The 24,837-nt window shown below is 39.9% G+C and overlaps 1 protein-coding gene across 12 annotated transcripts in view; it reads right to left on the bottom strand.

Annotated features, from left to right (window-relative positions):
- Positions 1-951: 951 nt before the first annotated feature.
- The window catches only part of LOC110453881 (pleckstrin homology-like domain family B member 2), a 226,074-nt gene continuing 202,188 nt past the window's right edge, over positions 952-24,837 (bottom strand). For all 12 annotated transcript variants that reach the window (XM_021503079.1, XM_021503074.1, XM_021503078.1 and 9 more), the window contains 3 exons: positions 6,452-6,548; positions 4,964-5,110; positions 952-2,576 (listed from right to left, as the gene is read on the bottom strand). In XM_021503079.1, coding sequence (XP_021358754.1) covers positions 2,133-2,576; positions 4,964-5,110; positions 6,452-6,548 — 688 coding nt within the window. In that variant the 3' untranslated portion in view covers positions 952-2,132. The remainder of the gene's footprint in view (positions 2,577-4,963; positions 5,111-6,451; positions 6,549-24,837) is intronic.

Genomic DNA, 24,837 nt, shown 5'->3' with positions numbered 1-24,837 from the left:
CACAGGTATATAAGGCACTTTCCATTCCATCACATTTACATAAATTATCCCAACAATCATACAGTACATATCTACAATTTTCAGTCAATAATAAGAAAAACAGCAAGCATATCTTATGATAAATAATTTGTTCAAAACTCATATTTTCCTTAAAAATAAATATTTGGCAATCATCTTTATACAGAAAAACAAGCAAAGCTAGTTTGTACAAGTTCTGATATCCCGATAAAAGGAAACCTCGGTCTGTTTTTCAGGAAGTCCAATACATCAATGCCTAGTTCACGTGTTCAACGTGCGATGGCGCCATTAATGGTCTCATGAATATGTATTATTTCTAAGTGAGTTTAATTTCTTATAGGACACTTGTAGGACAATTTTTATGAGTACCTGTTTCCCCTCAGAATAGTAAAATTAGAATCTTCTAGTGAAAACAGATAGAAGATTCTAAACAGGGGACAGATTATTCATATAATACGGGTCAACAAAGTCACGATTACCATTCTGTTTCCATGGAGATCTGATTGAGTATCAATTATTTGTGGTGCTAAGTGATTCATATACGTTTATATAATTGATGTTTTATATAAGACAAAGAAAGCAGATTTGGAAGTGTAAGATTACTTAAAAATACTTTTACAAACCCTGCTTAATTTTTAGGAACATGCAGGATGTCAAATTTACAAGCATTTAATCAGATTTAAATCAAAAGAATCTTTAATACTGGGTAAAAAGGAAGTACTTTCCTAAAATTATTTATTTTGTAAATTTGAAAGCTACATATGTATACTGGCTGTGAGGCCCATACGGAAATACCAACTGTCCTTATCTCATTATGTTAATGAGATAAAACTGCTCCAACAAACACAGATATCTTACAATGTAGTGCTACTACCTGTGTTGTAATACTATGTGTGTTGTCTTTCTATGTGTGTTGTCTTACTATGTGTGTTGTCTTACTACGCGTGTCATCTTACTATGTGTGTCGTCTTACTACGTATATCGTCTTACTATGTGTGTCGTCTTACTACGTGTGTCGTCTTACTACGCGTGTCGTCTTACTATGTGTGTCGTCTTACTTCGCGTGTCGTCTATTGCTACACATACATGAACACGACACTGGATGTATACGAAAAGTCACAAACGTTCCTATCACATGTTCAACTGTTTGTGAGAATTAAGTTAAAACAATTCAGAAATACATCTCTACATTTTTTTTTAGATAAAAACCAAACACACAAAATGTTGATTTGTAATCCCGTATAAATTTGACACGAATTTCTAGAAAACATAAACATTCAAGTAACGAACATGAATAGATACTCACAAGCACATTAATGCTGATATTTAACTTAAAACATATTTTAAAAATTAAATAATTATTGTATTGAGATAAAATCTGGTATTGATGATATAAATGTAACTAATTTCCGTAACAAAAATGATTTCTGTTCCTAAATTTTTGCTTTGGTCGTTAAATAAGAACACCAAGAGAGTAATGGATTAAGTCGTCGTTAAATAAGAACACCAAGAGAGTGATGAATTAAGTCACTTATTAACAAAAGCCAAACTTAAACCAGTTTTGTTCAATTAATGAGTAAAACCCTGGTTGCTGCTACATATTAAATATTAAGGAGAAATACTTGTGTACGTCAACATTTGTGTACAACTTACACACTCCATCAACTGTGTACTCTACTATAAATCAGGACACCAAAATCACTCAATAACTCAAAATTCTTCATAAAAACAAATTAAACGAAGATCTGTGATACATTGTATACCCTACAATCACACCAGTGTGTAATAAAGTATACTTTAATGTCAGCAGATATAGTAGGAAACCATGGAGTTACCTCCCTTGACTTCACTCTTTGGCTTGAATAGCTATCCGTAATAGTGGATAGTGGACAATATTGTAGATATAAATGATTTGAAAACCATAACAGAACATATTCACCTTTGTCACTATATTGTTGTACATAATGGCTTTGATTCACTCTCGTGACCATTCTGTACATGTCATCTTACGAAAATACCATACTAATCACCTCCGTCAAGGAAACACATGTACACGAATAACCCGCTCTTCTGTTGTAATTCAGAGTTACCTCCCCTTACTTCCTCACTCTTTCTCACGACATGAACTGTTGATATCCTTCGGCACCTGTAAATATGACATCAATCCAGATGCGCATTGTTTCGGCTGACGGCGCCACCATATAATAAGTCCGGTCGTATGTTTTCACACAGAATGTCAGTTTTGGGTTGGGACTTTTTACTGTGCGTAAATGGTCCACATAAACTTCCTCGATAGCCTGGAAGTAGATCCCTCCTCGTGCCTTCGTTTCACTCTTATCAGTGTAATAAATGAGTGATCTTTTGACACGGTCAAATACGAACCAGCGTTTGTGCCACGTTTTAAACTTGTTTCCCATTTTGTGTAAGAATCCCCGACAACTTGTTGGTGTAACTGTGATTTGTGGGCAGTTGTCAAGGTGATGACCAGCTGTTTCTATATGCTGCTTTAGGTCAAACTCTTTTTCCCTGACAGGAAGGTAACGGGTGAGGGGTCGTGCCTGCAAACAAAGAACTGGTGAGTTAGCCAGCTGCAATGACAAATCTTACTACCCTGACAACATACTGTGTAGTGGAATTACCTATTTGACCTGTTACTATGACTACCTACCTGTTTTGACCTGTTATCACTACTACGTACCTATTTGACCTGTTACTATGACCAGCTCCCTGTTTTGACCTGTTACCACGACTACGTACCAATTTGACCTGTTACTATGATTACCTACCTGTTTTGACCTGTTATCGCAACTACGTACCTTTTTGACCTGTTACTATGACTACCTAACTGTTTTGACCTGTTATCACGACTACGTAACTATTTGACCTGTTACTATGACTACCTACCTGTTTTGACCTGTTAATTACCACGACTACGTACCTATTTGACCTATTACTATGACTACCTACCTGTTTTGACCTGTTAATTACCACCTGTTTTGACCTGTTATCACAACTACGTACCTTTTTGACCTGTTACTATGACTACCTACCTGTTGTGACCTGTTACCACGACTACGTACCAATTTGACCTGTTACTATGATTACCTACCTGTTTTGACCTGTTATCGCAACTACGTACCTTTTTGACCTGTTACTATGACTACCTACCTGTTTTGTCCTGTTAATTACCACGACTACGTACCTATTTGACCTATTACTATGACTACCTACCTGTTTTGACCTGTGACCACGACTACGTACCTATTTGACATGTTACTATGACTACCTACCTGTTTTGACCTTTTATCACGACTACGTACCTATTTGACCTGTTACTATGCCTACCTACCTGTTTTGACCTGTTACCACGACTCCGTACCTATTTGACCTGTTACTATGACTATGTACCTGTTTTGTCCTGTTGCCACGACTACGTACCTATTTGACCTGTTACTATGATTACCTACCTGTTTTGACCTGTTATCACAACTACGTACCTTTTTGACCTGTTACTATGACTACCTACCTGTTTTGACCTGTTAATTACCACGACTACGTACCTATTTGACATGTTACTATGACCAGCTTCCTGTTTTGACCTGTTACCACACCTATGTACCTATTTGACGGTTACTATGACTATGTACCTGTTTGACCTGTTACCACACCTATGTACCTATTTGACGGTTACTATGACTATGTACCTGTTTGACCTGTTACCACACCTACGTACCTATTTGACATGCTACTATGACCAGCTACCTGTTTTTATCTGTTACCACGACTACGTACCTATTTGACATGTTACTATGACCAGCTACCTGTTTTGATCTGTTACCACGACTACGTACCTGTTTTGACCTGTTATCACGACTACGTACCTATTTGACCTGTTACTATGACTACCTACCTGTTTTGACCTGTTACCACGACTACGTACCTATTTGACATGTTACTATGACTACCTACCTGTTTTGACCTGTTACCATGACTATGTACCTATTTGACCTGTTACTATGACTACCTACCTGTTTTGACCTGTTACCATGACTATGTACCTATTTGACCTGTTACTATGACTACCTACCTGTGTTGACCTGTTACCACGACTACGTACCTATTTGACATGTTACTATGATTACCTACCTGTTTTGACCTGTTACCACACCTACGTACCTTTTTGACCTGTTACTATGACTACCTACCTGTTTTGACCTGTTACCACGACTACGTACCTATTTGACATGTTACTATGACTACCTCCCTGTTTTGACCTGTTACCACGACTACGTACCTATTTGACCTATTACTATGACTCCCTACCTGTTTTGACCTGTTACCACGACTACGTACCTATTTGACATGTTACTATGACTACCTCCCTGTTTTGACCTGTTACCACGACTACGTACCTATTTGACATGTTACTATGACTACCTCCCTGTTTTGACCTGTTACCACGACTACGTACCTATTTGACCTATTACTATGACTACCTACCTGTTTTGACCTGTTAATTACCATGACTAAGTACCTATTAGACGGTTACTATGACAATGTACCTGTTTGACCTGTTACCTCCACTACGTACCTATTTGACCTGTTACTATGACTATGTACCTGTTTTGACCTGTTACCACGACTACATACCTATTTGACCTGTTACTATGACTACCTACCTGTTTTGACCTGTTAATTACCATGACTAAGTACCTATTTGACGGTTACTATGACAATGTACCTGTTTGACCTGTTACCACCACTACGTACCTATTTGACCTGTACTATGACTATGTACCTGTTTTGACCTGTTACCACACCTATGTACCTATTTGACGGTTACTATGACTTTGTACCTGTTTTGACCTGTTATCACGACTACGTACCTATTTGACCTGTTACTATGACTATCTACCTGTTTTGACCTGTTACTATGATTACCTACCTGTTTTACTTGTCTCTCTCTCATCTTGACCTGCTGTTGTACCAGTTCTTCACGTAGACTTGTCTCCTCCTGGAGTTTTTTCTCTAGCTCCTCGCGTTTGTATCGTTCCTCCTGGAGGGCAGCCATCTCATCTTCCTTCATCTTTACCTACACAAAATGTTACAAGTCACAACCAGGATACCCAGAGAGCACCTAAATACAGAGAGCACCTAAATACAGAGAGCACCTAAATGCAGAGAGCACCTAAATACAGAGAGCACTAAATGCAGAGAGCACCTAAATGCAGAGAGCACCTAAATACAGAGAGCACCTAAATACAGAGAGCACCTAAATACAAGGCTTGCCAAGGTTTTGATCTCAAACTATGTACCTGAGGTTGGGGTATTTAGACATTTTTTGTAAAATATCAACTTTTATACTGAACCGATTTTTAAAATATCCATTCTCTTGGTAAGAGAGCATCAGACTTTGGTTTATAATTTCAATCACAATCTTCCAATTATAAATAATACAGCAATAAATAAAGATAAAATACTGGCCTGGAGGAGTAAATAAAGTTAGGCAAAGAATTTAGAATGACAATTTCAATGTTGTTACATTGTCTAAGTCGTGCTCCTGTCAGATATATTTTTCTGAATATGGGTTTTCTATCATTTAATCAAAACCTCTACTTTACTGGAGGGCAGCTTTGTAGTGGGAGGAAGAGGTCAAACAGCCAGAGGTCATCTATATATATACAAAGTAAGGTAGGGTCCAACCTCCACGTGTTCACAGACTGTGTGACTATAAGTGACTGGTCTTATTCAGTATATCACTTAACCCTTTCACCCCTATGTAACTTTAGTAAACTCTTCCATGCATTGATTTGGATGAGTCCATTATGGTCTACAGTGGTGAAAGGGTTAAAACAAACTTGAGGGTTGCTACTAAACCTTTTCTTCAGGTTGGTAAGTATGGATTATGAAAAGTTCTTGTTACACAACCAATGACTAGTACGGTATGTACTCTGTCACCTTCATCAGACAAAGGACCAGTAAATTGTATGCACACAAAGGTGTAAAATGTGTACGAGTTGTCCACAAAATTGATGTTGATTCGGATATGCTGAAAGCGTATGTACAATAGTTGTTATATATGTGCTGAAATGACTCGATTCAGCTACGCTTCTTGTTACACAGCCAATAAGTGTTTCTATGTGACATTTTGATGACTATAAGTACAGTATGTACTTAGTCACCTTCATCAGACAAATGACCAGTAAATTTTATGCACACAAAGGTGAAAAATGTGTACGAGTTGTCCACAAAATCAACATTTATATATTGTTGACCTTGCGTACTAGACATCGAAATGTCACATAGAAACACTTACTGGTAGTGTAACAAGAACTTTTCATAATCAAGGGTTACTACATTTAAATTGCCAAGATTTCAAAGTCAAATGGGTGTCAAGGTCAATTATTTTGTAAAATCAAAAGTTGAAGGTCACCTTGTCTTCAATGAGTTTCATCTTGTCCTTCTGTGCCTGAGCAAGGAGTCGTTCCAGCTCAACCAGCTTCTCCATCTGGTCATCACCGCTGCTGAGGCTGGAACAGAGAGGTCGACATTAGGACATCGATAGCAACACAACTACAGTAGGTAAATGATAGAAACAGAACACTGACCACTGGTCACTTTTACTGCTGATGCTGTAACAGAGAGGTCAACATCAGGATATTAATAGTAACAGAACACTGACCATTGGTCACTTTCACTGCTGAGGCTGTAACAGAGAGGTCAATATTAGGATATTAATAGTAACAGAACACTGACCATTGGTCACTTTCACTGCTGATTCTGTAACTGAGGTCAATATTAGGACAATGATAAATGCAGAACACAATAATGACAGTGACCACTGGTCACTTTCACTGCTGAGGCTGGTCAACATCTGGCTACTAAGACATTGATAGCAATACCAGACTGACCACTGGTCATCACTAATGCTGAGGCTGTGACAGAGGTCAACATGACAGTGTGAGATACATATGTCAGCTACACCTAACTATTGACTTTTCACTGTATTGCCCGATACCTGCTGTCCACTGATGTATCTGATCATTACCGCACTCGGGAGTTGTTCCATTCTGCCATATTTGTAAAACATGTCCTAAAATAATGCATGTTCCTTCATTTTGACCAAGTTATTGAATATAAACTGTATCAATTAATACACAAGAGAATGTGATACGTTGAAGGTATGGAGGCTGGTGTCTGTTATAACAGAGTGTCAGTAATGTTGAGATCTTTGGTTTCTGTAGTGTACAGACTTATTTAGCTTGGAACTAATAATAAAACCTAAAGTAAAGATAAGTATACATGGAAACATTACACATTTGTTGAATTTATTTTCAAAGGCCAGAAAACAAAATTTTGCAGTTTGTATTATTTTTTTCAGGTAACTTAAAACCTGTTGAAAGGTGGGATATAAAAGATCTGCAGGGCTTATCAATTAATTATGGAAATCATTATAAATTTTAAAGTTTCACAGCAAGTGTGTCAATATTTGTATACAATTAATTATATTGACATTAAAACTGAAGTTTACAGTGTATTGTAGTGAAGACTTATACCCTCATTAGCGGCCTTTCTGATACCTGACATACAGCTGGCCACACAGGTAAACAATTACATTTCACTGAGACGGACTTGTACTCATATTGAACCTACAACGATAGTGTGTACCATTATGTCAAGACCAGACCACAACAAAGCTTAATTTGGTCATACGACAAACATTTAACTGTGGTAGGGGCACACAATAGCTTATAAATGTCATATGGTGACAGCGTCATTTGACGAGAGTTTTAACTGTGATAGGGGTCACACAATATCTTATGTCATATAGTGACGATGTCATTTGACCAGAGTTTTAACTGTGATAGGGGTCACACAATATCTTATGTCATATAGTGACGGTGTCATTTGACGAGAGTTTTAACTGTGATAGGGGTCACACAATATCTGATGTCATATGGTGACGGTACCGGTGTCAACTAATAATGGGGCGTTCTATGGTCATGTGATCTATGACATATGAAGAATGTCAACAGATGTTTTATTGAAGTCCTTGTAATAAAGAAGGCAGATAAATCACACATATAAGCTGGATCATCTTACCTGTAACCGTTCATTGGCCGCCCACAGAACCAGCAGTGGTCAAGCTGGAAGCCGCGGGCGATGGCCTGTTTGGCCGCTACGTCTCTCACCCGCGGCGAGGAGAAACCATTCTTATTCCTCAGTTCATTTAATTTAGAGAAATCCATTGTCACAATGTCATAGGACAAATCCAGTCTGTTTTGTCATAAATCCTCCGGATCCCCATAATGTTTGACAACAGAAGTTACTGTTTAACGGGTAAGTATCCTGTTGGGCGCTTATAATGACTATCTGACCAGGTCAGTATCCTGTTGGGCGCTTATAATGACTATCTGACCAGGCCAGTATCCTGTTGGCCGATTATAATGACTATCTGACCAGGTCAGTATCCTGTTGGCCGATTATAATGACTATTTGACCAGGTAAGTATCCCGTAAGCCGATTATAATGACCTCACTATCTGACCAGGTAAGTATCCCGTTGGCAGATTATAATGACCTCACTATCTGACCAGGTATGTATCCCGTTGGCCGATTATAATGACTATCTGACCAGGTAAGTATCCCGTTGGCTGATTATAATGACTATCTGACCAGGTAAGTATCCGGCACTTCTGTGTTGACTGTTTAAATCCTTCTTAACTCCTCGCTGATAAGTACACTTGGTATGGCAGGGCGACAAACTGTGTTTCAGATTCGGTAACAGCTGTGGGGGTTACATATTGTTTGGTGTCTTGATCTCCTGTGAAACAGAACTTTCTAATGTAACAGTTGTGACTCAGTACGCCATCATCGCCCTGATGTTGACTGTGTAGTTCCTACTGTGTCATATAGTGAAGTTATATTCAATGGTAAGACACTGTTCAACAATTAAGCAATTTACATACTCTGAACAATGTAATAACTAACATTCCCGTCAATCATCTGTGTCCGGTACACAGACAACCACTAGTCTAGTTGATGATGTCATCAATGGACTTTGACCAGTACCTTGAAACTTTCAACAAGCATACAGACATCCACCTCAACTCAACAAAATGTTGAAACATCGAATTGGCAAACTGCAAAATCCATCCAGTTTTATTATGCTCAAATTAACTTTTAAACAATGAAGACTGTGGCATCCTGAACTTAGAACTATAAAGACTGCCACACAATAGTTTTTGAACTATCAAATGATCCATACATTGAACTTTGAACTAACAGGTCTCTCAATGACCTTTGAACTAACCGGTCTCTCAATGACTTTTGACCATCAAGACTGTCACACAATGACCTCTGAACTATCAAGACTGTCACAAAATGGCCTTTGAACTATCAAATTTTCCATACAATGACCTTTGAACTATATGGTCTCTCAATGACCTTTGAACTGTCGATTACACAGAACAGTTTTTTTCTCCGTCAGATGTTTCTCTGTAACACTGTGATAGTACACTGATAACCTTATACGCCTTGTGTATTGGTTGATCAAAAAGGTCCAAACTTTGCGTCAGACAATCCTTTGATCAGGCCAGTCCTCCGGGACTCAGTCACCCCACCTAAATCACGTCCAGACCAACATGGCCTTTCAAGTACACATATTGGTTGAAAAATATTAAAACCCTTCAAATCACGCACTACCAAAGCTCCATGTAAACCTTGTATGTTGTTCCCATCACACCATGCACACAGCCCGGACAAAAATTAACCAATTTTCCCTCGCTGAATCAGTCTAACATTAATCGCATGAATTGCATTAGATTGTTAATTGAAATCTATTAAACATGGCTATGCCAGGGCATCAAATTGTAACACCAGCTCATTGACGAGTGTTTGAATTGCATGTTTCTTAATCATATTTCATATTTCCATTGATTAATTCCAACCAAGATTTCTGCCGAGGATCCTTAGCCAGGGCTTACACACACACGAGGACACACATAATGTTTCTAAGATTCCAGTCCCCCCGACCTTACAAAGAGGGACACTCAACACCATGTTAGATCTCGGCCCCGAGGAATATGAAGGTCATAATGCTGAATCACTGTGATGACCTAGCTAGCTCTCACATATCAATGAACTTCATACATACAATTCACAGGAGAATCATCCCAAAAATAGTGTTGGTATCAGTTGTGGCCAGAAGGGAAGGAATTCATCAAAATAACCAACCAGACGTCGGGCAGAAGACTTGAACCATTTCTCTACTTGATCGTAGTCTAGTCTAGGTTTCAAGAATGACAGATTCCAAAGCAAGCAAGACAAATTCAGAAACCATTATACATATATATATATAGACCTGTATTCCATTAATTTAACACTGTAGACATTAATGGTACATACTAAAGGCTAGCACGGAAGATCCCATTAATCTATGTGAGGGACTACAGGTTGATAATACATTACATACTATAGGCTAGCACGGTAAATCCCATTAATCTATATAAGGGATACGTACTATAGGCTAGCACGGTAAATCCCATTAATCTATGTAAGGGATACGTACTATAGGCTAATACGGAAGATCCCATTAATCTATGTAAGGGACTACAGGCTAATGATACGTACTATAGGCTAGCACGGTAAATCCCATTAATCTATGTAAGGGATACGTACTATAGGCTAATACGGAAGATCCCATTAATCTATGTAAGGGACTACGTATACAAGCTAATGATACGTACTATAGGCTAGCACGGAAGATCCCATTAATCTATGTAAGGGACTAGACTCAGGTTTATGATACAGTTTATTCCAGGGACCTAGATTAGGTTGAGGACCATTGACAGGTTTTAGGGGCCAGTTTACCTGTACTCCTGAACAGACATCTTTACAAGCAGCTGAGGCAGCTAAAATAATAGCCATCAATATTTGATTAGATCTTATACCTTTTATCTCCTGTCTACAAAAATCTATCAAACATGTTTTAGAAAAATGAATCGTTAAAATAAATTACTTACAGAAACAAAATGTCACTTTGATAGCCTTTAATGGCGACAAAATGTTCGTTCTGACGAGAAATTAGGACAACACATATATATCTCCTGTCAACTGTAAATGTGTATGTATCCATACCAAAATGGCAAACTGTTATTGGCTATTGATTTCAGAATAGGTGGGGGCTGTACAGATATAACCATTGTTTCTATACTTCTGTCTCATATATACAGTTCCCTAACAAAACTTGTGTTAGTCAAGTTTATATCATGATCTCAAAACTCACTGGCCATTCCTACAGGAAAAATCTCTCTCCCATTTCCAATACAGGACATTTTTTTGTATATAAAACCACATTTCCCACGTTGAGCAACACCTTATCATTTCCAATTCTTTAAATCACCCTGATTTTCACTACATCAAACAAAATCTTGATATTTCCCACATAAACAAAATCAACATTACCACCCTCCCCCCGCCAAGACATTTATTCAACCAAACCCAATGTTTCCACATGAAATGGCACCTCATACCTCCCACATCAAACAACACCATGGCATTTCCCACATCTGAACAAACTGATCTTTCCTCCAATTAAACAATTATTCTACAATTTCCTGCATTAAAAATATAGCCTCATCCCTGGACTAGATTGATGTTTTCACCTACCCAGTCTCACCCCTGAACTAGGTTGATGTTTTCCCCTACCCAGCCTCACCCCTGGACTAAACTGATGTTTTCCCCTACCCAGTCTCACCCCTGGATTAGGTTGATGTTTTCCCCTACCCAGTCTCACCCCTGGACTAGGTTGATGTTTTCCCCTACCCAGCCTCACCCCTGGACTAGGTTGATGTTTTCCCCTACCCAGTCTCACCCCTGGACTAGGTTGATGTTTTCCCCTACCCAGCCTCACCCCTGGACTAGGTTGATGTTTTCCCCTACCCAGTCTCACCCCTGGACTAGGTTGATGTTTTCCCCTACCCAGCCTCACCCCTGGACTAGGTTGATGTTTTCCCCTACCCAGTCTCACCCCTGGACTAGGTTGATGTTTTCCCCTACCCAGCCTCACCCCTGGACTAGGTTGATGTTTTCCCCTACCCAGTCTCACCCCTGGACTAGGTTGATGTTTTCCCCTACCCAGCCTCACCCCTGGACTAGGTTGATGTTTTCCCCTACCCAGTCTCACCCCTGGACTAGGTTGATGTTTTCCCCTACCCAGCCTCACCCCTGGACTAGGTTGATGTTTTCCCCTACCCAGTCTCACCCCTGGACTAGGTTGATGTTTTCCCCTACCCAGCCTCACCCCTGGACTAGGTTGATGTTTTCCCCTACCCAGTCTCACCCCTGGACTAGGTTGATGTTTTCCCCTACCCAGCCTCACCCCTGGACTAGGTTGATGTTTTCCCCTACCCAGTCTCACCCCTGGACTAGGTTGATGTTTTCCCCTACCCAGCCTCACCCCTGGACTAGGTTGATGTTTTCCCCTACCCAGTCTCACCCCTGGACTAGGTTGATGTTTTCCCCTACCCAGCCTCACCCCTGGACTAGGTTGATGTTTTCCCCTACCCAGTCTCACCCCTGGACTAGGTTGATGTTTTCCCCTACCCAGCCTCACCCCTGGACTAGGTTGATGTTTTCCCCTACCCAGTCTCACCCCTGGACTAGGTTGATGTTTTCCCCTACCCAGCCTCACCCCTGGACTAGGTTGATGTTTTCCCCTACCCAGTCTCACCCCTGGACTAGGTTGATGTTTTCCCCTACCCAGCCTCACCCCTGGACTAGGTTGATGTTTTCCCCTACCCAGTCTCACCCCTGGACTAGGTTGATGTTTTCCCCTACCCAGCCTCACCCCTGGACTAGGTTGATGTTTTCCCCTACCCAGTCTCACCCCTGGACTAGGTTGATGTTTTCCCCTACCCAGCCTCACCCCTGGACTAGGTTGATGTTTTCCCCTACCCAGCCTCACCCCTGGACTAGGTTGATGTTTTCCCCTACCCAGCCTCACCCCTGGACTAGGTTGATGTTTTCCCCTACCCAGCCTCACCCCTGGACTAGGTTGATGTTTTCCCCTACCCAGCCTCACCCCTGGACTAGGTTGATGTTTTCCCCTACCCAGCCTCACCCCTGGACTAGGTTGATGTTTTCCCCTACCCAGCCTCACCCCTGGACTAGGTTGATGTTTTCCCCTACCCAGCCTCACCCCTGGACTAGGTTGATGTTTTCCCCTACCCAGCCTCACCCCTGGACTAGGTTGATGTTTTCCCCTACCCAGCCTCACCCCTGGACTAGGTTGATGTTTTCCCCTACCCAGCCTCACCCCTGGACTAGGTTGATGTTTTCCCCTACCCAGCCTCACCCCTGGACTAGGTTGATGTTTTCCCCTACCCAGCCTCACCCCTGGACTAGGTTGATGTTTTCCCCTACCCAGCCTCACCCCTGGACTAGGTTGATGTTTTCCCCTACCCAGCCTCACCCCTGGACTAGGTTGATGTTTTCCCCTACCCAGCCTCACCCCTGGACTAGGTTGATGTTTTCCCCTACCCAGCCTCACCCCTGGACTAGGTTGATGTTTTCCCCTACCCAGCCTCACCCCTGGACTAGGTTGATGTTTTCCCCTACCCAGCCTCACCCCTGGACTAGGTTGATGTTTTCCCCTACCCAGCCTCACCCCTGGACTAGGTTGATGTTTTCCCCTACCCAGCCTCACCCCTGGACTAGGTTGATGTTTTCCCCTACCCAGCCTCACCCCTGGACTAGGTTGATGTTTTCCCCTACCCAGCCTCACCCCTGGACTAGGTTGATGTTTTCCCCTACCCAGCCTCACCCCTGGACTAGGTTGATGTTTTCCCCTACCCAGTCTCACCCCTGGACTAGGTTGATGTTTTCCCCTACCCAGCCTCACCCCTGGACTAGGTTGATGTTTTCCCCTACCCAGTCTCACCCCTGGACTAGGTTGATGTTTTCCCCTACCCAGCCTCACCCCTGGACTAGGTTGATGTTTTCCCCTACCCAGTCTCACCCCTGGACTAGGTTGATGTTTTCCCCTACCCAGCCTCACCCCTGGACTAGGTTGATGTTTTCCCCTACCCAGTCTCACCCCTGGACTAGGTTGATGTTTTCCCCTACCCAGCCTCACCCCTGGACTAGGTTGATGTTTTCCCCTACCCAGTCTCACCCCTGGACTAGGTTGATGTTTTCCCCTACCCAGCCTCACCCCTGGACTAGGTTGATGTTTTCCCCTACCCAGTCTCACCCCTGGACTAGGTTGATGTTTTCCCCTACCCAGCCTCACCCCTGGACTAGGTTGATGTTTTCCCCTACCCAGTCTCACCCCTGGACTAGGTTGATGTTTTCCCCTACCCAGCCTCACCCCTGGACTAGGTTGATGTTTTCCCCTACCCAGTCTCACCCCTGGACTAGGTTGATGTTTTCCCCTACCCAGCCTCACCCCTGGACTAGGTTGATGTTTTCCCCTACCCAGTCTCACCCCTGGACTAGGTTGATGTTTTCCCCTACCCAGCCTCACCCCTGGACTAGGTTGATGTTTTCCCCTACCCAGTCTCACCCCTGGACTAGGTTGATGTTTTCCCCTACCCAGCCTCACCCCTGGACTAGGTTGATGTTTTCCCCTACCCAGTCTCACCCCTGGACTAGGTTGATGTTTTCCCCTACCCAGCCTCACCCCTGGACTAGGTTGATGTTTTCCCCTACCCAGTCTCACCCCTGGACTAGGTTGATGTTTTCCCCTACCCAGCCTCACCCCTGGACTAGGTTGATGTTTTCCCCTACCCAGTCTCACCCCTGGACTAGGTTGATGTTTTCCCCTACCCAGCCTCACCCCTGGACTAGGTTGATGTTTTCCCCTACCCAGTCTCACCCCTGGACTAGGTTGATGTTTTCCCCTACCCAGCCTCACCCCTGGACTAGGTTGATGTTTTCCCCTACCCAGTCTCACCCCTGGACTAGGTTGATGTTTTCCCCTACCCAGCCTCACCCCTGGACTAGGTTGATGTTTTCCCCTACCCAGTCTCACCCCTGGACTAGGTTGATGTTTTCCCCTACCCAGCCTCACCCCTGGACTAGGTTGATGTTTTCCCCTACCCAGTCTCACCCCTGGACTAGGTTGATGTTTTCCCCTACCCAGCCTCACCCCTGGACTAGGTTGATGTTTTCCCCTACCCAGTCTCACCCCTGGACTAGGTTGATGTTTTCCCCTACCCAGCCTCACCCCTGGACTAGGTTGATGTTTTCCCCTACCCAGTCTCACCCCTGGACTAGGTTGATGTTTTCCCCTACCCAGCCTCACCCCTGGACTAGGTTGATGTTTTCCCCTACCCAGTCTCACCCCTGGACTAGGTTGATGTTTTCCCCTACCCAGCCTCACCCCTGGACTAGGTTGATGTTTTCCCCTACCCAGTCTCACCCCTGGACTAGGTTGATGTTTTCCCCTACCCAGCCTCACCCCTGGACTAGGTTGATGTTTTCCCCTACCCAGTCTCACCCCTGGACTAGGTTGATGTTTTCCCCTACCCAGCCTCACCCCTGGACTAGGTTGATGTTTTCCCCTACCCAGCCTCACCCCTGGACTAGGTTGATGTTTTCCCCTACCCAGCCTCACCCCTGGACTAGGTTGATGTTTTCCCCTACCCAGCCTCACCCCTGGACTAGGTTGATGTTTTCCCCTACCCAGCCTCACCCCTGGACTAGGTTGATGTTTTCCCCTACCCAGCCTCACCCCTGGACTAGGTTGATGTTTTCCCCTACCCAGCCTCACCCCTGGACTAGGTTGATGTTTTCCCCTACCCAGCCTCACCCCTGGACTAGGTTGATGTTTTCCCCTACCCAGCCTCACCCCTGGACTAGGTTGATGTTTTCCCCTACCCAGCCTCACCCCTGGACTAGGTTGATGTTTTCCCCTACCCAGCCTCACCCCTGGACTAGGTTGATGTTTTCCCCTACCCAGCCTCACCCCTGGACTAGGTTGATGTTTTCCCCTACCCAGCCTCACCCCTGGACTAGGTTGATGTTTTCCCCTACCCAGCCTCACCCCTGGACTAGGTTGATGTTTTCCCCTACCCAGCCTCACCCCTGGACTAGGTTGATGTTTTCCCCTACCCAGCCTCACCCCTGGACTAGGTTGATGTTTTCCCCTACCCAGCCTCACCCCTGGACTAGGTTGATGTTTTCCCCTACCCAGCCTCACCCCTGGACTAGGTTGATGTTTTCCTCTACCCAGCCTCACCCCTGGACTAGGTTGATGTTTTCCCCTACCCAGTCTCACCCCTGGACTAAGTTGATGTTTTCCCCTACCCAGTCTCACCCCTGGACTGGGTTGATGTTTTCCCCTACCCATGCAGTCTCACCCCTGGACTAGGTTGATGATGTGATAACAAGTACAGGTAGTTCATTACAAGACAATTCCACCTTGATCTGAGACAAACAAACAACAATTAACAATTGTCCCGATGTTGTCCCAGGTTTATACTGAACCACTCAAACATCTAATCCTATTGACAATGAAAACCTAATCCTATTGACAATGAAAACCTACAAGTCCACAGTACATGTTGGTGTTTTCAGACTCAGGAACCCTCGCTGATAGCTTTACCATCGCTAGGAAACAATTATCTCACTGAGAACACTGTGGTAGAAGGTCTAAGGTCTCCACGTGGCTACCAATTATATGAAAAGCTGCCTATTAATGCTTTCCAGTGCTGATAAGTCCCCGGGGAAGGGGGAGACCCAGGTCCTCATTTGTACATTTGTAGAGCAAAAGGGTCTGTTGAATGACAAAACAGCCATATTTCTTCTGATGATAATTAGACAAGTCTGTCAGTATCTATGTTTTACAGCAGCACTTTGTCACACTGACAACTATTTGTCTATAACATAGGAGAGTTCCCACATCTAAACGAATCTAATAGGAGACAAAACAGTTTTTTCAGTTATATATATTGTAAAAAAATGAGTAAAGAATACCAGAATATACGTCTTTTATTTTTCTTACTAATGGTGCCAATTTTTCCACACCTGATTCAGTATATCTATGACCAAAATGGAGGAATGTATCAATACAATAAAGATCTAATTGATCAGAGACTGTAAAACAAATGTATCTTCTTTAACTCATTCACCCCTGATGACACATTTGAACTCTTCCAATGCAAAGGTTGGAATAGTCCATTATGAAATTTCAGGGGTGAATGAGTTAAAAATCATATTCATAACATTCGTTTATAATGAAATATTTGTATTACCAAATTTAAATTCTTTGAATCAAAGGGCTGTTTGTTTGCCATAAAAATTAAGATGATCATAGGGTTAATTTTATGTTTCAGATCCACTATTGTGATGACACACCCACTATTGTGATGAAACACCCACATTTGTAATGACACACTCACTATATATTGTGATGACACAGTACACCCACTATTATGACACCACACCCACTATTGTGATGACACATTCACAGACATGACGACATGCCCACATATAAGGGCCTGACGTGACCGGAGTACAGTTTTATAAAGGTACCTGAGGTGACCAGAGTACAGTTTTATAAAGGTACCTGAGGTGACCGGAGTACAGTTTTATAAAGGTACCTGAGGTGACCGAAGTACAGTTTTATAAAGGTACCTGAGGTGACCAGAGTACAGTTTTATAAAGGTACCTGAGGTGACTGTAGTACAGTTTTATAAAGGAACCTGCGGTGACCGGAGTACAGTTTTACATGTTAAGTACAACGTTCAGTACAAAGACAGATAAACAATGTCGGCTGCCCACACATGATGTATTCATTAACTCCTGATACAGGTCTAATTCTGTAGTCTGACAGCATTGGGGAGGACATCAGAGCCATTCCTATACCCCCAAACATTTCTGAACTCAACTGACTTTACCTCAGGCATCTGAACAGCATCACGGCCATTAACGCAATTTAATGGAAAGCTGGTATAAGGCTTACTTTTTATTTCGCAAAGAAATTATAGACAAATGTTTTGTTAAGTGAAACAGTCTGGTAGTGTGAAGCTGGTGTGTAGATCTGCACACACACAAAACTAGTCTGCCTCTGTTTCACATGCCTCGGCCATTTGTCATAGAATTAATGCTACCTAATGGTACAGACTAATTCCTACAGAATGTGTGGAAAAACGGTCCTACAGCACTGATTCATCACTGCAATCAAGTTCTGGTTCAACTAAAACTGTTAGCCTAAGCTTTCCAACCTTAATGAAGACAAACTGATACCAATTATATTCTTTGATACTGTAATAAAAAAAATAACAGAACAGTCAACAAGGAACATATGTTGGAAACCGAAATATTTATCAATTATGGACTTTTGTTGAGGTGAATGTGTAGTGATATAGACCCGAGAAAGAGATGTTGACCGAGACAAAGGTAATTGGCCTGAGACTCGGTCAATCTCTCTATTCCAATACAGGACATTTTTTTTTGTATATCAAACCACATTTCCCACATTGAGCAACATACACAGTATCATTTCCAATACTTTAAATCACCCAGATTTTCCCTACATCAAACAAAATCTTGATATTTCCCACATAAACAAAATCAACATTACCACCCTCCCCCCACCAAGACATTCATCCATATATTCACGAAATAAATGTTTGTTACAGTTATATTAGATATGATATAATGCTGTATTTTGTTACTGTTATATTAGATATGATATAATGCTGTATTTTGTTACTGTTATATTAGATATGATATAATGCTGTATTTTGTTACTGTTATATTAGATATGATATAATGCTGTATTTTGTTACTGTTATATTAGATATGATATAATGCTGTATTTTGTTACTGTTATATTAGATATGATATAATGCTGTATTTTGTTACTGTTATATTAGATATGATATAATGCTGTATTTTGTTACTGTTATATTAGATATGATATAATGCTGTATTTTGTTACTGTTATATTAGATATGATATAATGCTGTATTTTGTTACTGTTATATTAGATATGATATAATGCTGTATTTTGTTACTGTTATATTAGATATGATATAATGCTGTATTTTGTTACTGTTATATTAGATATGATATAATGCTGTATTTTGTTACTGTTATATTAGATATGATATAATGCTGTATTTTGTTACTGTTATATTAGATATGATATAATGCTGTATTTTGTTACTGTTATATTAGATATGATATAATGCTGTATTTTGTTACTGTTATATTAGATATGATATAATGCTGTATTTTGTTACTGTTATATTAGATATGATATAATGCTGTATTTTGTTACTGTTATATTAGATATGATATAATGCTGTATTTTGTTACTGTTATATTAGATATGATATAATGCTGTATTTTGTTACTGTTATATTAGATATGATATAATGCTGTATTTTGTTACTGTTATATTAGATATGATATAATGCTGTATTTTGTTACTGTTATATTAGATATGATATAATGCTGTATTTTGTTACTGTTATATTAGATATGATATAATGCTGTATTTTGTTACTGTTATATTAGATATGATATAATGCTGTATTTTGTTACTGTTATATTAGATATGATATAATGCTGTATTTTGTTACTGTTATATTAGATATGATATAATGCTGTATTTTGTTACTGTTATATTAGATATGATATAATGCTGTATTTTGTTACTGTTATATTAGATATGATATAATGCTGTATTTTGTTACTGTTATATTAGATATGATATAATGCTGTATTTTGTTACTGTTATATTAGATATGATATAATGCTGTATTTTGTTACTGTTATATTAGATATGATATAATGCTGTATTTTGTTACTGTTATATTAGATATGATATAATGCTGTATTTTGTTACTGTTATATTAGATATGATATAATGCTGTATTTTATCAATCAGCAGAAATGGGACTAATAAAAATTGTCATAAGAAAAGTACTGCATTTGGCAGAGAGCATTGTGATGTCACAATTAAAGTGACGTCATGACAAGAACATCAACCTGCTGTTTCTATAAATAGTAACAATGATTCAATTAAGGATTAACTTGAATATATTTTTCAAGTTATGAAGATATAACATATAAAAACGGAGTGTACTCTAAATAAAACCGCGAAGTGGTTTATAATGAGAGTACACTCCGTTTTTTTTGTGTTATAGCTCCATAACATGAAAAATATATTCAAGTTAATCCTTATAATTTAATCTACTATACACAATCCCTGTGGAAATCCACTTTTATTGATGGACTCTTTTCTCTTAGAAATTATTGCGCCGCTGTATCAACCAATCAAAAGCGACGTTACAAATGGCGACGTCATTTTTTTACGTTATGGGATGATAACATAATTTTTTAAGCCAATGGAAATGCTTGTTACAAGCAAGTTTAAATTATTATCTCATATCACCAAACTCCACGTTACAATGATTTACAAGGATGTTGATAGAATAGTGTCATCTAACTAACATTATAGAATAATTTCCCTCAATCACAATCAACTCGTTTGAAATATCTAACGAGTTTCCATGTCTCACCAGACTTTTTAACCTTAAACATCCTGTGCAGTAAAATCACTCCCAACTAGCGTTCTTCAATTACAAAATAAAGCGACTGGAATGTTTGACGGGAAAATCAGGCGAACTGTAAACCAGACATTGTGTTGACGGAGGCGAACATGTGAAAGCACTATCTGTCCCACTCCAGATACTATAGGAGTCTTACAAACGGGAAGATCAGCCAATCATTCTGTTGTCCTACTCTGACTGTACACAAGTTCACGGTTTTAGTAACAAAACAAAAAGTCTAGAATTCAATGTAAACAATATCCAGAGTTAGACGCTGTGATATGGTAGCCCGGAGGATTTACTGAATAGATGTATGTATTGGTTCTACCTTGGTGTAACTTATGTTATGTACGTTTGGGATACAGCTGCTGAATGTAAACACCTCCAGCACTTAACATGAGACAGAATATAGGGCTAAAAGGCTGTATTACAAAAAAGTACAGTGAAAACATGAAACAGAATACAGGGCTAAAAGGCTGTATTACAAAAAAGTACAGTGAAAACATGAAACAGAATATAGGGCTAAAAGGCTGTATTACAAAAAAAGTACAGTGAAAATAGAAAACTTTGACAATTAAAAACGGGAACAATAGGATAGGGTGGTTCACCCTTCCTTACCGGTATAATGTGGAACTGCGAAAAACCATACACATTCCTACACCCTTCCTTACAGAGTATAATGTTGAACTGTGAAAAACCATACACATTCCTACACCCTTCCTTACAGAGTATATATAATGTTGAACTGTGAAAAACCATACACATTCCTACACCCTTCCTTACAAAGTATAATGTTGAACTGTGAAAAACCATACACATTCCTACACCCTTCCTTACAGAGTATATATAATGTTGAACTGTGAAAAACCATACACATTCCTACACCCTTCCTTACAAAGTATAATGTTGAACTGTGAAAAACCATACACATTCCTACACCCTTCCTTACAGAGTATATATAATGTTGAACTGTGAAAAACCATACACATTCCTACACCCTTCCTTACAGAGTATAATGTTGAACTGTGAAAAACCATACACATTCCTACACCCTTCCTTACAGAGTATATATAATGTTGAACTGTGAAAAACCATACACATTCCTACACCCTTCCTTACAGAGTATAATGTTGAACTGTGAAAAACCATACACATTCCTACACCCTTCCTTACAGAGTATAATGTTGAACTGTGAAAAACCATACACATTCCTACACCCTTCCTTACAGAGTATAATGTTGAACTGTGAAAAACCATACACATTCCTACACCCTTCCTTACAGAGTATAATGTTGAACTGTGAAAAACCATACACATTCCTACACCCTTCCTTACAGAGTATAATGTTGAACTGTGAAAAACCATACACATTCCTACACCCTTCCTTACAAAGTATAATGTTGAACTGTGAAAAACCATACACATTCCTACACCCTTCCTTACAGAGTATATATAATGTTGAACTGTGAAAAACCATACACATTCCTACACCCTTCCTTACAGAGTATAATGTTGAACTGTGAAAAACCATACACATTCCTACACCCTTCCTTACAAAGTATAATGTTGAACTGTGAAAAACCATACACATTCCTACACCCTTCCTTACAGAGTATATATAATGTTGAACTGTGAAAAACCATACACATTCCTACACCCTTCCTTACAGAGTATAATGTTGAACTGTGAAAAACCATACACATTCCTACACCCTTCCTTACAGAGTATAATGTTGAACTGTGAAAAACCATACACATTCCTACACCCTTCCTTACAGAGTATAATGTTGAACTGTGAAAAACCATACACATTCCTACACCCTTCCTTACAAAGTATAATGTTGAACTGTGAAAAACCATACACATTCCTACACCCTTCCTTACAGAGTATATATAATGTTGAACTGTGAAAAACCATACACATTCCTACACCCTTCCTTACAGAGTATAATGTTGAACTGTGAAAAACCATACACATTCCTACACCCTTCCTTACAGAGTATAATGTTGAACTGTGAAAAACCATACACATTCCTACACCCTTCCTTACAGAGTATATATAATGTTGAACTGTGAAAAACCATACACATTCCTACACCCTTCCTTACAGAGTATAATGTTGAACTGTGAAAAACCATACACATTCCTACACCCTTCCTTACAGAGTATAATGTTGAACTGTGAAAAACCATACACATTCCTACACCCTTCCTTACAGAGTATATATAATGTTGAACTGTGAAAAACCATACACATTCCTACACCCTTCCTTACAGAGTATAATGTTGAACTGTGAAAAACCATACACATTCCTACACCCTTCCTTACAAAGTATAATGTTGAACTGTGAAAAACCATACACATTCCTACACCCTTCCTTACAGAGTATATATAATGTTGAACTGTGAAAAACCATACACATTCCTACACCCTTCCTTACAGAGTATAATGTTGAACTGTGAAAAACCATACACATTCCTACACCCTTCCTTACAGAGTATAATGTTGAACTGTGAAAAACCATACACATTCCTACACCCTTCCTTACAGAGTATAATGTTGAACTGTGAAAAACCATACACATTCCTACACCCTTCCTTACAGAGTATATATAATGTTGAACTGTGAAAAACCATACACATTCCTACACCCTTCCTTACAGAGTATAATGTTGAACTGTGAAAAACCATACACATTCCTACACCCTTCCTTACAGAGTATAATGTTGAACTGTGAAAAACCATACACATTCCTACACCCTTCCTTACAGAGTATAATGTTGAACTGTGAAAAACCATACACATTCCTACACCCTTCCTTACAGAGTATAATGTTGAACTGTGAAAAACCATACACATTCCTACACCCTTCCTTACAGAGTATAATGTCTAACTGTGAAAACCATACACATTCCTACACCCTTCCTAACAGAGTGTAATGTGGAACTGTGAAAACCATACACATTCCTACACCCTTCCTAACAGAGTGTAATGTTGAACTGTGAAAACCATACACATTCCTACACCCTTCCTTACAGAGTATAATGTCTAACTGTAAAAACCATACACATTCCTACACCCTTCCTTACAGAGTATAACGTCTAACTGTGAAAACCATACACATTCCTACAATCTTCCTTACAGAGTATCATGTGGAACTGCGAAAAAACGTACACATTTCAGCAATCTTCCTTACGGAGCAGCGTGGAACAGTGACGTCATACAAAACACATTCATATACTATCTATTGTTCATTATCATGTAAAAAAACGATTATATACAATGTACAAATAAAGGTCTAACATTAATTATTGAACAATTTTTTGTTTGTATTCACAATGCAAAGTACACCTTTATTTCCTTTCAGTCTTTCATATTTTTAGAAATCATAAAAATTCTAAAGGTTAAAAAAAAAACACCATTTTTATAATTGATTGATTAATTCCCAATCTTCTGAATTTCTTGATGTTTCTAAATTGAAAAGACACATATTCCCTTTAAAGCCAGGAAAAAACCACAAGGACTATTTTTTGTTAACAAATTAACTGTGGAACTGATAATAAAGTTATGACATTTCACTGTGTATACTGCTGCTCGTCTTCCCTCATCACACAGCAATCTACATCAATAACAACCCACCAGGGTGAAAGCCGTTTCCCATTTAGCTAATTCCCTGAATTAAATTTCACCTGTTAATGACTTTGAGTCATAAAAGTCGCCCATTGCCTGTGATCAGGTAATAACGTGATAGAGATTCTCCAGTGATTAGATAATTTCCTGTATAAAACCATCAATTTCCTCCGGATCTTTCCATCAGGATTCAGAAGGAAGCCCCCCACACAGGTAAAATCTCGTTAACAGGTAATCTCGGCACAGGAGAAAACATTGTCGACTATAATGGATAATTTTGCTCAATATTCCACTATTTGAAATTGAAAGTGAAACACATTTAAATAATATCACTCAGTTTGTAAACCTGACAGGTATTCCTAAACTGTTTAAACATATCATGGATCAATACTAATATCACCAACAGAATAAATAATTGAATGTTATTCAATATCAGCAAAAAGTTTGCTTGCATGCGCAGGTGTCCATTTATAAATGTAATTCTATGTATTGCCAAGGTAGCCCGAGTACTGGCCATGTAACACTCATCGGTACTTTATGTCCACAGGTATAAATCATCAACACCTAAATGTAATTCTACGTTTTCCAAGGTAAAAGTAACCCCAGGTAATCCCAGGTAATTAAC

This window comes from Mizuhopecten yessoensis, unplaced genomic scaffold, assembly GCF_002113885.1.
Source record: "Mizuhopecten yessoensis strain PY_sf001 unplaced genomic scaffold, ASM211388v2 scaffold7529, whole genome shotgun sequence".
In the NCBI taxonomy this organism is placed as follows: Eukaryota; Metazoa; Mollusca; class Bivalvia; order Pectinida; family Pectinidae; genus Mizuhopecten; species Mizuhopecten yessoensis.
This window is presented reverse-complemented; position numbering and strand designations above follow the sequence as displayed.